Below are 14,661 nucleotides of genomic sequence, written 5' to 3'. Positions count from 1 at the left end.
CAGTGATTTGAGCCTCGGGCTTCCTGGCCAAACCACACTTGTCACATTACCCCAAAATTACTGACACCACCCAAGCGATAATCATCAGCATCTGTCATCAACACCACTGTTCCTGTCATCTCCACTTCTGCAACACTAATAATAATGTTTGTCATTACAGTGCCATTTATACCATTTCATCATTTGCCAAATGTGAATTGGCATTACAGGCAGTTGTGATGGAAACATCTAATAAGAGCAGTCATTTCTATTCAGGAAGCCTCTAATAAAATGATTACAGTTTGGCTCAGATTGATGGTCAGTACCAGGCGCCTTGCTCAACTAGTTGTTTTGATGCACGAGCTCTCTGGGCCCAACCGCAGCTCAAAAAAAGTGCTGAGTCTCAAAATCATGCAAGCAAAGCAGCTCTTTTTAGGACTCCGTCGACTATTCTGGCCTTCTAATGACACTGGTGAATAACAGGAACAGAAGTTTTGGTCCCCCAACAGCACTTTCCCCAACGTTTTCACTTCTGGTGGCTTGGAGTTAGGACTCTTCTTAGTACCTGTTCAGCCTTGCAACGTCCATGGCCCAGAGAGACCTTTTAGCTGTGGTTATACAGCCCAGTTTACTTTTGTAGCTGTAGCCCATGTGTGATTTGTACATTTACACCTTGCACATGCGTAAAAGGCAGACAACCTGCCTGTTTACACTACAGCTGCATTTGCACAAGTCCTATTGGTATCTGATTTATTTTTTCCAGTCATGTGGCAAATCGGAACTTTGAGGTGGGAAAAATGTATTTGGTAAAGTGGTATAAATATAGCCTTAGTCAAGTCCAGAAATACAGTTCATTGTTTATAAAAAAAAATATTGCAAATGTATAATTAAATGAATTATGAGCAAAAAAATATATTGAGCTCAAAGGAATTTAACAAGTATAATTGCAAACCAACTTGTTAACACTGAAGAAACACTGCATTTGTTCATGTCCATGTTGTTTCTGAATCAGCTCTTCTTTTATCACGGTTGAAGAGCCCAGCTGGTGGGCACCAGTGTCCAAGATTTTGTGCTACCAGTAAGGTTATAAACCGGGTGTTCTTACGAAAGGTAATTCCATTAATTAAAGGCTGCATAGCTACATGAATCTGCTGATTCAGTTCTGTTAACAACAACACTGTCCTACTCTGGTGCAGTGCAAGTTCTTTTACAAGCTCTCTGTTAAACATAGAACAATTCTTTTATCAGGTTATGTAGTCAGGAGGAAAGGGAAGATGACCTTTCAATCAGCTGCCAATAAAAAAAGTCTTTAGTATCAACTGAGTCTTGTAGGTTAAGAACTGTTGAGAGCAAAAGACCCCTCTCCTGGACCTTGACTTCATGGACTGCATTAGCCAGAGGCATTATGGTTTTTGGGGCATTGTTGCGAACGCTCACGTATGAACATTTCTTCTCAAGAACACCTTGCAGGAATGAGGAAATCACTGCATGGGCCTGGGAAGACTTCCAGAAATCTCAGTCTGTGAACAGAGAGTCCGCTCAAAGGCAACATAGGAGCCACATGTGGACATAATCCAGAAACACCATCATCTTCTCTGGTCCACAGCTCAGATACTGTTCACCTTCGCCTGCCCCTCGCCACTATTCTGATACTGAACACGATTGATGCCAACCCCTTCTTCCATCCCTGACAAGTCTCCTGCCAAAGCCTCAGACACACCTGCCATCACCGTTATTGAACCACGCCCTGCCGCACTCCCCCCTGAATCAGACTCTTGCTCCACATTCCCCCCCAGTTCCAGTATCCACCTTGCATCTCAGATGCCACCATGCCACCTCCCTCCTTGCCTCCTACACTGTCACTATGTCTGCTTGTGCGCCCCGACCTGCTTACACTGGCGCATTGACTCAGTTGTAACATATTTTCAGTGTTTTAAATGGGTTTATGGGAGCATTCTGTATTATTTCGACATTTGGGGAGCCGAACGGCCAGTACAGTGATTATGCCACAGTTTTCAAGATATGGCGAGACTAAAGACTGAATACTCAGTGATGAAATAGTTCCATCAACGTTCATAAGAAACAACATCATGTGCCGTTTAGACTCTATACATGATATTTAAACAGATGAGATGAATGAGAGATTGTCACTTTCTGGATTCCTCTACATTGATTCTGGGTATGGGCGTGGCTGGATATTAGGAATTATGAAAATAAGTAAATCACGTAGCCTGGCGAGGACAGGTTCATTGAGAAACCAAGTTTGAGATCAGAAGCTTATTGCTACTGGCATGTGTGGTGGGTTTTTTCAGCATACATGGATGCTTGATTCCAGTTCATTCCAGGTGATCTGTGCTGATACCTCTTTCTGTCCCCACCCCCATCCTGTCCTCATCTCTGCTCTGCTCCCGTCTGCACGCCTCCTGCACTTTCTTTTTCTCCCAGTCAGCACTTCTCCCTCCCTCTCTCCACAGCCAATAGTTGGGAATGAAGGATCGGCCACATTGTTATTCTGCTTGAGTCACTGCAGTGAAAGCATGGGCTGGCAGTGGAGACAAAATGAAAGAAGACTCACACTCACACACACACACACACACACACACACACACACACACCATCAACAACAAAATGCATATAGATTCACACACACAAAATAATAAACCGTCTAAACATGTATACACACAAACATGCACATGGACACACACACACACACACACACACACATACTGAGAGAACCATCTGTAGATCCACCAGGCTGAGCCCCCAACTCTCACACAGATCACACAGATGTTCAGATATGCCAGCTTCAAACATTTACCCATTTACTAACACCATGTCCCTGATCCACAGCCTTGTGTTATTATAGGGGAACTGTACATGGAAGAACGTCCTGGAAATGATCAGAGTAGCAAAGTATTACACCGTCACAACACCATTGTACACAGCCAGATTATCGCTACTTGCACTGCCTCCGGGAAATGTCCAGATAAGATCAGGACTGTTTCCTGCCCAAAATCGAGCTAAGTGTACGTGTTATACACAGTGGAGGGACCTCGGCAGTGGAGCCGTATGGGAAAATTTGGGAAAGTCGTGCTGCAGCGTTCTGGATCAACTGCAGAGGTCAAGTAGCGTTAAGTAACGGACTATGAAGCTATAAAACCAGGCTAATCTTTCTAATGCTGTAGAGAAGGTACTGACACGAACGAGAATTATTGGTAATGTGAGATGAACTGTCCCTGGTTAGCCTGGTTTTACAAAAATGAGCAGTAATGAGTGGAAGTTTAGCTCTATAGGGAGGTTGAACCTGTTTAATGGTCCTCTTCTCTCAGAGTCTGCAAGATGGAATGACAGAGATTCTAGAACACCGGATGCCATTGTCTTTTGCATAAGCCTATATGAAGCCAGCAGCACGCCACATTTCTGAAGGTTCAGACTGGATTTTGTGCATCTATGCAACCTTTCCTCTGAAGGATTCACGGTTTCCAAGATAAAGAGGTTATCCGTCTGCTCCCAGTGTTCTTCCAGACTGGCTTTGATCGTGGCTTCAGTCGCTGAGAAAAAGATTTCACTTTTTTGGACAGGAGCCTAGTCTGTTTCTTGCACATTGTTTTTCACCCTGATGTAGTCAATGTCTGTTAAAATGCAAACTTGAGGACCAAGGGACACACATGTCTCATAAACGTTTCATCAGTCCTGCTGCCCAAAATCCTGAGGCTACTGTTGCATACAGAAGAACCCATGGAGACCATGTAAGGGACCATCCACGATGAGTGAAACACAGAAGCCAAAAACCATGTTCCACTAATGCAGACATCTGCCAGTAAATAATAATAATTATTTTCAAATGCACATTTATACTTATTAATCTTTCAACAGAGCTCATAGATTAGCTTTAACCCATGAAATCATTAACTGTGTAACACACAATTTAATTCTTGTACAATTACAGTTAACCTTTTTAAAAATGATTATTATTGCTTCTGGATGTAGTTGGACTAGGCATGTCATATCGTTTATTTGTAATAATCTGTATTTATGGCACTGGATTTTGTGGATTTATTTGGATTTGCATTTTCAAATGTAGGTTTTTCTCTCTGTCTGTCTGTCCTCACCTCCCTTTAGGCGAGGCAGGGGTGTAGTCTGCAGTCTGCTGACTGAGGGAATTTACTGTGTGGGTTTGGGCTCTTCTCAGAAATTTCACAGGGGTGCGATGTATTAGGCTAATGAAATGAGCGAATAACATAAACCGTATCGTGCATCAATAATGAACACACATAAACACGCAGATTCATCAAAGCTCCCTAGGACGGCTGCTGCAGCTCAGTAGCCCTGTTAATAATTCTCAGGAATAATCTTCAATTAGACCCGCTGTGCTAATCTCCAGTGAGGAGTCAGATTCCACGTTTGAGTGTGAATTTTGCTTTCTCCCTCTTCATTGTTCTTTTGTCAGATGGAGGGTCCACTGAGTTTTATTTAAAGCGTTTTGTGTCTGCCTGAAAGAAATCCAGTGCTTACACATTAAAGTTCGAGTTCTCTATGTTGCTGTCAAGATTATTTTTTGTGTTGCGTTTCGCAGCTTGACTTCAGCTCGCTCAAAAAAGACAGAGGAAAGGGACGGCTTACACCAGAGACACATTCTTATCTAATAGCAGTCAATCTTTACCTTTCATACACACAGACACACACTAACAGACAAAACCTAGAGAACAGCCACTGCCTCTCTTTCCTCTGTTGTTCTCAGCCTACTTTGCCTGAGGGAAAGTGAGCACTGCAGACTAATTCTCTTTTCAGGGCACCACACACTTCTCGCTATATGGCTCTAGATGATGGGTTGTTCTGCCTTTTCATGCACTCTTTGCCTTTTTAGTAGTATAGAAATCGGAACATTGATTAGTGTCAATATTGAACCATAGTGCATTTCCTGGACAGTGAATGGGTGGAAATATAAGCATTTTTAAAGTTGTTATGTTGGAAGCAGGACTGACATTGGACTGATCTGAGTGACTTTGACAAGGATCAAGTTATGATAACTACTGTATATCTCCTGATATACAGTAGTTATTACTCACAGTAGTCCAAAGAAGGGTTGAGTACAGCAAAATAGTTTGTATTTGTATTTGACTAAATGTCTATGTTGTTTGTGATGTCTGCTAAAGGTGCCCTGCCATTGTGGCGAGATTGGGCAATTTTGTATTTGTTAATTTGGGAGAATCTATTAGGAATAGAAGAACACAACTCCATTTATTTTAACTAGGCACATTAAAGGGGTCTTCCAGCCTTCCTTCACTGTGGGTCAGGCATAAAAGCCTCTTTATCCAATCATTAACTATCTGGGTGATTTTCAGGCATCTGCCATACTTCTTAGCCTAAATAATAGGGGGGATCAATATTTCCTGGTACCCCGAATATATGGTTCCCCCCTGTTAAAACGGGTATACAGGAACTCTGGACCCCAGTATTAATATTACTACATCAGCAACATGTAATTATGTACCTGGGTGATTTTCGGACAGCGGGGTACACTTTGGATTGTAACACCCCAGTATTAATATTACTACATCAGCAACATGTAATTATGTACCTGGGTGATTTTCAGACAGAGGGGTATACAGGGGTATACAGACAGAGGGGTATACAGGGGTATACAGACAGAGGGGTATACAGGGGTATACAGACAGAGGGGTATACAGAGGTATACAGACAGAGGGGTATACAGAGTTCCTGTATACCAGCACTATGTGCTGAAACCTGGTCATGATGGAAACATCTGTGTTCTGGTTTGACACCTACCTGTAGATGAGGAACAGGAAGAGGCTTGTGGAAGTAGTATGAAGTTTTGGACAGTGTTATGCTGGGAAATCTTGTGGATGTTACCTGTTACACACCTGCTATTAATGGAGATGATATTTGCTTATGGCAGTGCCTTCTTTCAGCAGGATAATGCACCATGCCAGACTGCAAAACTGGGTATGAATATAACCTCGGGTTTATTATATTCAGGGTTTAACCGGTGCTTGAAGGAGATGTCATAGTTTCAAATGCCATTTTGCATATAGTGGTATAAGTTACTTGATATTCTAATACCATTAAAGTAAAATTCTGTTTCCAGAAAGAATAAACGAAAACAAAATGGTGAATAAAACAACAATAGCCATCAGCTATGAAGGGAAGATTATCCCGTGCACAATGTTTCTGCCTCTACCTGGGGAATGTGCCTCTTCTATATGCATGCTGCTGTCTGAACCCACATTCTGCTGCTGGGGCACGTAGAAAGCCGTAATGAATTATAAATGAATTATAGTGAATGACATGAGTAAGCTTACAAAACCCTGATGAAATGAGAAAAATTTCTTCTGTTTGTGTTTTTATCCGTGCCTTTGCTGGGGTGTGTGCTTTATTGCATGTGGTTATAACCTCATCTCCTCTGTGCTCACAGATGGCCTGATGAGCGAGGGGGAGTTCTTGGACATCACCGAGATCAAACGGCACCAAGCGGAGGAATTTGAGTGCATCACCAACAACGGCGTCTCCCCACCCGACACACGTCGCGTCAAGGTCACCGTCAACTGTAGGTCCAACGCACACACACACACACACACAGTTACTCCAGCATAGCAATGAGCCAGTGCACTTGTCATTCCTTACAGCTCTCCCTGGAAAATGCTATTAATATAACATGACCCTCCATACGATATTTTCCAACATCAAACACTCCCAGACTGCTTATGAAGACCTGCAAGCCAAAGCAGCTTCACATTAAACAAGACTGACCTTGAGCTGGGAAAATATATCAAACAGCCTTGGCAAGTCTGGCTGCAATGTGGATGATGAAGCTCAAAAAACTACTTTCAGGTTTTCAAAAGGTCTGCGACAGAAGAACGATTCATGTCACAGTGCTGTATATATGCAATGTGTTGTATATTTTATTATCTTCCATCTCACCACAGTACCTTCTGCTGCCTTCCCTTTCTAAAACCTTTTTTCTTCCCATAAGAAAATTATAATCAAGCTTCAGGCTGTGAACAGTGAGATGAATGTTCCAAGTTTGAATTGCAATTTGTTCGATTCAAAAATACAATTCAAACACCATTGCAGTGAAGCTCAGAAATAGTGAATGAATATAAGGGGATTATCATAGGTAATTGTGATTTGAGTGAATTGAACTAGAGGCATAAACCATATGTCATGCATGTATCACCTTGCATTCAGAGCAATCCCATGAAACCTTAACCCTACGCTAAACTTAACCCTATCTTCAAAGAGGCTCATTTATGTATTGCACATTTATCATAATATGAAACATGCACAGTGTTTGATACATAAGCCATCTTGTTCTCTTCCTGTTGTCCTTGTGCACTTGGACTTCTCTGTGGCTCAGATCCACCCACAATCACAGATGTGAAGAACATGCCAGCTCAGCTGGGCAAAACAGCCATCCTGCGCTGTGAAGCTATGGCTGTGCCCACCGCTACGTTTGAGTGGTACAGGGATGACCGCCGGTGAGTGGCCTCATGCTGCTGTACTCCTGAGATTCTTATGAGAAAGGAGAAGTAGAACTGATTTATTTTCAGCTGTTTTATCTTCTACTTCACACCTGCAAATTCTGAACCAAATATGATCTTTCTGAGAATTTAAACCCCATGGGTATGGGAGCAGGTGCATTCAAACGTGGAATGATTGTTACTTCTCGCCCCTCCCCATAAGGCCGGTGGAAAGTGACAACACACTAAGGATTAAGAATGAGAAGACCCGCTCACTGCTCCTCTTCACCAATGTGACGGAGAAGCACTTTGGGAACTACACCTGCTTTGCCTCTAACCGTCTGGGAGCTTCAAATGCCAGCATGCTGTTACTGCGTAAGTCCGGCAGCGCACACACGCATGGTCAATATATAACACAAAAATTCAAGTTCTATAGTTACCACAGACTCACAGTTGTGTACCAGCGTACCAGGTTATTATGTCACTGCGAAGGAAGGTCAGATTTTCAGATGGTTTATGTCCTTCTTACATATTTTCATATTGTTGAATTCTTGTTCTGCCAAACCTCAGGACTTTCTTTCCCCCGATGTTAGGAATGTCTACTGTCCACAGTATCGACAGTCTGAGCTAAAAAAAATAAATAAAATAAAATAAAATAATATATATATATATATATATATATATATATATATATATATATATATATATATATATATATATATATTTTTTTTTTTTTTTATTGCATTTTAATCTATTGAGATTTACACACAGACAACAGAGGGATAAAAATATCATTTTTATCAAGACTATTTAAAACCAATTGTGTTCACTAGGTCTTTTCCTCAAAATAATTAGCGGTTTATGGTTTATATTAGGCACTTTCACATTAAGTTGTTTTCAGACAGTTAAATGATCTAAATAGCACAGTGGGTATAAATTCTCTGTATATTTCACACAGCCTCAAACACTTTAGGAGTCCTAGATGTTCTTCCCTGAGTCGTTCCTGCCGGACGGCTTTCTAGCAGAACGTGACTGGCTGCTTTCCAGGAGTGGGAAGCAATGGTTGGTTGAACTCCCCGTCATCACTGGAACTGTGCCTGCAATCAATGGGGTGCTTATAGAGTCCCAGAAGGACCTAACGGTTCCTATCCTCACCACACTGCCTTCCAAAGCCGGGCTCAGAATGATGTCTCCTTTCGGCTGCTCCTATTAGGGGTCGCCACAGCGCATTAACCTGTCTGGTTGTCCTGATGCATCCCTCCCCAATTTAACCAGGGCTTTGTGGCCGGCACACGTCCCAGTGGCTGGGTAAGTGGCGGGGCTCAGAATAAGGTCCTGAAATTCCCTCTCTGGCAGCGCCATGACTGGCACACTGTGGTTGGAGGAAGTCATTTCATTAGTTTCCAAGATTATGTGGTTGACATGAGTCTACATTTCTTACACAGCCTCTGACCACCATCTTTTCCCCCAGTCCTTTGTTAGTTCGCTATAAAGTATTTCCATTTGCTACTACTGACCATGAATTTGGGATGTTCAAATAAATTGTTAAAATGAATTAAGATTTTACTTGAAAAAACAGAATAATGCAGCTGTCTTTTGCAGCTCCTGTGTGCAGCCTGAACCCCTGGTTTTTCCTCGCCAGAGAAAATCCCCACATTTGTCTCTGCAGTAGTTTGAAATATGCATTAAAGCAAGTTTTTGTCTTAAGAATTAATTGTGTGATTTAGAATGAAGAATTACTTGTAATGAATAAGCTTGACAGCCCTAGTTTGCATAATCGTTGATTGAATTTATTCATCTGCTGCTTTTTCAATAGTCTTATATGCAACTTGTTGCCTCTTTATTATTTAACACATAATACAAAATTATTACATTTTATATTAAAAAGTAAAACTGAGTGTTGAGGAAGGTATCTGCTAGATTTGCTGGTGATCCTTGGATCCTTGTCTGTAGTGTGTCCTCCTCCTGGGACGAATTGCGATTTTTAATTCCTGTGTCTTTCTCTCCTTTTACCCTCTACTTATTGTCTCGCTCCCTTCCTCCATCCATCCTCCTTCTTTCATTACATTAGCCCCCTGTGCAGTGAGTGATTCTCACTCCGCTCCTCATTTTTCTTTCAATCTCTACCTCTGTGCTTTTCACAGGTAGTTCTCGCCCTCAGCTATCTCACTCCATCTTACTTCCTCTCCTTCTCTGGCCCTCAGTGGTGCATTACCATCTCAAACGAGCGCTTGCGCTCTTCCACATTCACTCATTCTCTTTCTCATTACCTCCTCTCATCCGGGACAGCGCCCGTCTCCCAAATCTCTCCACCACACACCTCCCTTTTGATCTGGACTTTTTCCATTTGTTTCTTGTGTTTTTCAAATCACTTGGATTAATCAATGATCTAATTCTGCTGAGGGGCACTTTTGTGGAGCATTTTGCTGGATTGATGCAATTTGTGTTCTAAACTCTGGCCACTGATTTGCCTGAATTTTTGCTTTCTTGTTCTTGGGTTCCTTAAAATATTTGGAACTTTTACCAACTCCTCTCATTTTTCAATGTTAATTTCTTTCTCTACAAATGCTTTGTCTCTGACCTCTTAAATCTGTCTCTGTGCCTGTTTCTGTGAAACAGCATATTTCATGTTTAAATAGAAGTAATGAAACATTTGTCTATAGACAGTCCCCAGGCTCATTCTCACCACTGCAGGTATAGTACCTGGTCATGAATGAAAAGCCACAGTCAATGCAGTAGCAACTAAAACACTTTCTTTACAGACCTTTCTTTTGCTGTTGTATGCTGAGAAGGGGTGTATCATTGTAATACTGTACACACTGAACAAACACAACAGACTCGTATTTGCAGAAACAAACACTTATTTTTTCAGATGGGGATTGATCGGCACCATCATGTCGGCCTCTGCATAACATAAGCATAACTACAGTAATAAAAAGCTGAGTTGCTGTAATGTGGAGTGGGTCTGAGGTGAGCTGGAGGCAACACCTGCCAACAGGCCTTAGGTTTGAAATGCCAGAAATGATTGTCTTTTAGTGACTGGATTTATGGAAGTGGTTTAGCTTATAGCTGATTTTATTCTGGCCAGGCAGTGTCCCTTTTTGAAATGATCACACCCGTCTCCAGTTCTGTAATGCATTTAATATGTAGAGCAGGGTTCCGTTCTTAACGGTGATTCTCATGCTGTTGTGTGCAGGGCCGGAGGCTGTGTACAGCAGTAGTGTGGCGGTTGGGGAGCGCGGGAGTCGCCTGGGCCTGTGGCTGGGCCTGTCTGCATGCGCCCTGCTCAAGGTGTAGAGTCGCCCCACCAGGCACTCAGCAAGATAAGAAGATGAAGCAGAAGGCGTCTTTAATTATGAACCCATCACTGTGAACAAAAAGAATATGCATTATTCCAGGAGCCATCGCTGCATCACACAGCACACACCCTCCTCCTCCTTCCTTTTCCCTTCTCTCTCCTTTCCTCCACTTCTCTTCTCCTCTCTCATGCCGTCACCTACAACACTTAGATCATCTGGCTCTCTGTTTCCAGTGAAGGTTGCCATGCTAAAGTCCATAGTAATAATAATAATGACGATTATTATATTAATAATAATAATGATAGCAAGCTGTCACAGATGGACATGTTGCTTTAGAGGGTTTTTATAATCAGCTTGTTTTAGTTCCATGTGCCAGGTGCACAGTGCACTGATTTGAATTATACTGAAAATGACTACAAGACAAGGTAGGAAATGACCTTTTGATGAAAGATGGTTGTTCACCAGCATGTTTGGTGACCTTTGACCTTCAGGTCACAATGCGGCATGTAACAAATTCGGCTTCTGTGCTCCGATACAGCTGTTACAATTGATGTCAAAACACTCTTCCATCTGCCATTCAGTCTCAGACCAATCATGGGGACAACATGGCCTGCCTTCATGCTTTTTTCTCTTCCAGTCACGGTGTCTCTTCACTCACCCCATCGCCTGCACCTGTGTAAATATGCAGTACAGAGGCCATCCCATGTCCCACATTTCCTCTCATCCTCTCATGCGTTGCCATCGCTGTGTCACCTGTTGATAGCATGTACCCGTTACAGATGTCCCTTTGTCCCTGTGTACACCCCCGTCCTCCTCGCAAGGTTAACTGCTATTAATTTTTTGGTGTTGATGATACACATTTTATTAAACTTGAATTAACCTGACAACAGTAAAGTGGAGTGAAAAATAATGTATGGACAGCAGATCACGGCGAAAACAAACCTTTTCATTTTTATTTATACCTATCCAAAAATTAGCAATCAGTAAACTGTAATATAGCCGAATTTCCCATGTTCTATACTTTCTAAAACATGTGACCCTCTGCTTGTGCACGCCAGTTAGAGCTCAAAGTCAGCGGGAGACAGAGTCCATAAATCATAAATCAATCTCCGTCCCGCCGGTGACCGGATCCTCCTCGAGTTCGGCCCGGGTCCGAGCGTCAGACCAGGAGCGCGCATATGCAATCTTCAAACGCTCGCGCACTCATTTCACGTTCTTCTTCTCAGACCAGCAATAAGTTTCATGTGTGGCGGTGCAGCATGGGTAACCACAGTAACCCAGCCATGCTGACGTGAGGTCAGAGGTCACTGTGTGGTCACTGAGGAAGGCGATTTGTGCCTCAGTGGGGGTCCTTGCTGGCTGCTGTATGAGCTGATGCATTTTTTCTCATGCCCTGTGTGATCATTTTTTAATGTGGTGAAATGTCTAGGGCAACACACACACTCATCCCCGAATGTTTGAAGATATCCATGGGTTTCTTCCCAAGCACAAGAGCTGTTGTGGTCGGTTTATCGGTCCCTCTCCTGTTTCTTTCTGTGTGGTGTCCCTCCTTCCATCTGTCTGCTTCACACCCTCACGCTCGCTGGCCATTTCAACACCAATCATCATCGATCCGTCTGTGGGATGAAGCATCTCTGTGTACATATCTTTTCTCCTCAAACAATACAAGAACAAAATGAAGAAAAAAGAAGAAAACATGTCATGTTCTCAATGTGGGTATTAAAAGCATGTAAATGTTTGTTATGGGTGGATTTTAAAAAGATAAAAAAAAACATTTAAACAATTCTGAATATTGTTTGTGGGTTGGCGTTTGGGTGGGTGAATGTCTTTAGTGTGGAAACAGCGGGGGACGTTTCCTTTTTTTTTTTTATTCATGCACCGTGCACACACCTCTGGGGCTTGGGAGTGGGGTGCAACGTGGGTCTGGTGTGGTCGCACTGCTGATCCAGAAGCAGAATGAAGGGTTCAGGGTGTTCGGGGAGGCCCTCTATTGAGATTCCAGCCTGGGGGAGAGATGGACCATGTCTGATCAGATGGCCTGACGCTGGACAGTCCATGAGCCACAGTACCAGACTCATTTCCTTCAGCACATTTCTTCAGCTAGGAGAGTGAAAGTAACAGACTACCGTAGTACCGGCTGTTTTATGACGTGACCAGTCTACTTCCTGACCAACAGAGGGCATAGTGGATTCAGTGTATGGTTAAAGGTGGTGCTCGCCAGGAAAAGAACATTCTAGAATTTGTCAAAATAACGGCCTTTTAAAAATGATTTAAGGGATTTATTTTGTATATAAAGAAAACAAAGTAATGTAACTTAATTTATATAAAACTGTTTACATATTTTTTTATGAAATGTTACCTAGATTAACAAATATATTCTACTTTTGTAATTGAAAGTTATACATAGTGTTTTTATTTTTCTTGATTTTGCCTTTATGTAAATTGGTAAGATGTATGATTTATGCTAATTTGTTCTTAGTCCCTCACTCTAGTGGCTGATTTTTAGGAGACCTGCCTTAAAATTGCACAAAATAGCCATGACCTGAAGTTGAATTGAAACTGAATTTGAATTAAAACAAGGCTTCTTTTGCGTGACTGAAGGCAGACTTTTTGTAAAACACTGTTTTACACTTGATCGTTCTTCAAAGTACTGATAATGGCATGCTGCATAATGCATTTTACTCAAATCATTTGAATTTTGGAAAATGTCTAGCTACTGATACTGTGTGTACAGAGGCCAACTCTGATATTCTGCAGGAATAGACATGACAAGCAAGCAAGAGCAAAAATGAGAAGTTAATTATTTATCTAACAACTGAAATTGTTTAAATATACGTACAATGGATCATTTATTGTCATTTGTTTCGTGCAGTACAGTTTGAATTAGCTTGCATGCACCTTCACTACTGGATGCGCAAAGTTAGATAGATAGATAGATAGATAGATAGATAGATAGATAGATAGATAGATAGATAGATAGATAGATAGATAGATAGATAGATAGATAGATAGATAGATAGATAGATAATAGTAATCTGAGTTTAAAAGGACAGACTCACATCAGACCACCTACCACCTCCACAGGTTACAGGTGGCACCATTTGTCAGGGCTGCCAGTCATACTTATATTAAATATTCATCAAGCTGTACCACTAATCCGGGGTCACACACACGGTTTGCATATTCTGTAAGAGGCCTTGCTGTAGTTAGATATGTCCATCTCTTCCCCTGCTAACCCCTGACCTTTACTCTTTTAATTCACTATAACCTCTCCTGAACCCAAGTCAGCCTATTCTGCTTCCTCTCTCTGCCTGTATGTCTGCCAGGTGTTCAAGTTATGTGTTTGTGTGTTTCTTGTGAGTGTGTATGAATGTGGGCATGTGTGTGAGTTCCTGCATCCATGTCTGTGTAAAGTTGGGCATTTCCAGGATGGGCATGTTGGGTAATCTGTTCCTGATGAACACTTTTTTTTTGCTTTCTTTCTTTTTGTGTTTTTTTTTTCTACGTGTCAAATTTCTGAAAAGAAAAAAAAAAACTAAATCCACATCTAAGGACACAACCGAACAAAACAAAAAGGTGGGATCATTATCATCTACAGACTGTGTGTCGTGCTACAGTATGAAGACTGATGATTTTTGTCTGTTTCTGTCATGTTCTTTTCCCAGTATGTGCATTTTTGGTTACAAATTCCATAAAGAGAAAAAAGTAACTAAATGGACTGAGAAAAATAAAGCTGAATTTTGTTTTTAACATAACCTTTGTGTCTTTTTTCTCCTTTTGCTTGTTACTTTGTGGTAAAACTCACTCAACTACATTTCAAAACTCAACAGCAGCTCGAAGGAAGGTGTTGATTCTTCCGTTTCCTCTGATGGGTATTCCAAGCTGCTGTGTTTCACAGCCCT

The 14,661-nt window shown here is 41.8% G+C and overlaps 1 protein-coding gene across 1 annotated transcript in view; it reads left to right on the top strand.

Annotated features, from left to right (window-relative positions):
• The window catches only part of iglon5 (IgLON family member 5), a 96,843-nt gene extending 82,329 nt beyond the window's left edge, over nucleotides 1-14,514 (top strand). The window contains exons 5-8 of the mRNA XM_028976548.1: nucleotides 6,416-6,547; nucleotides 7,358-7,478; nucleotides 7,684-7,835; nucleotides 10,657-14,514. Coding sequence (XP_028832381.1) covers nucleotides 6,416-6,547; nucleotides 7,358-7,478; nucleotides 7,684-7,835; nucleotides 10,657-10,757 — 506 coding nt within the window. The 3' untranslated portion in view covers nucleotides 10,758-14,514. The remainder of the gene's footprint in view (nucleotides 1-6,415; nucleotides 6,548-7,357; nucleotides 7,479-7,683; nucleotides 7,836-10,656) is intronic.
• Nucleotides 14,515-14,661: the final 147 nt, after the last annotated feature.

The sequence above is a fragment of the Denticeps clupeoides genome, chromosome 4, assembly GCF_900700375.1.
Source record: "Denticeps clupeoides chromosome 4, fDenClu1.1, whole genome shotgun sequence".
NCBI classification, from domain to species: Eukaryota; Metazoa; Chordata; class Actinopteri; order Clupeiformes; family Denticipitidae; genus Denticeps; species Denticeps clupeoides.
Note: the sequence above shows the minus strand (reverse complement) of the source record. Positions and strands in the feature narration are given on the sequence as shown.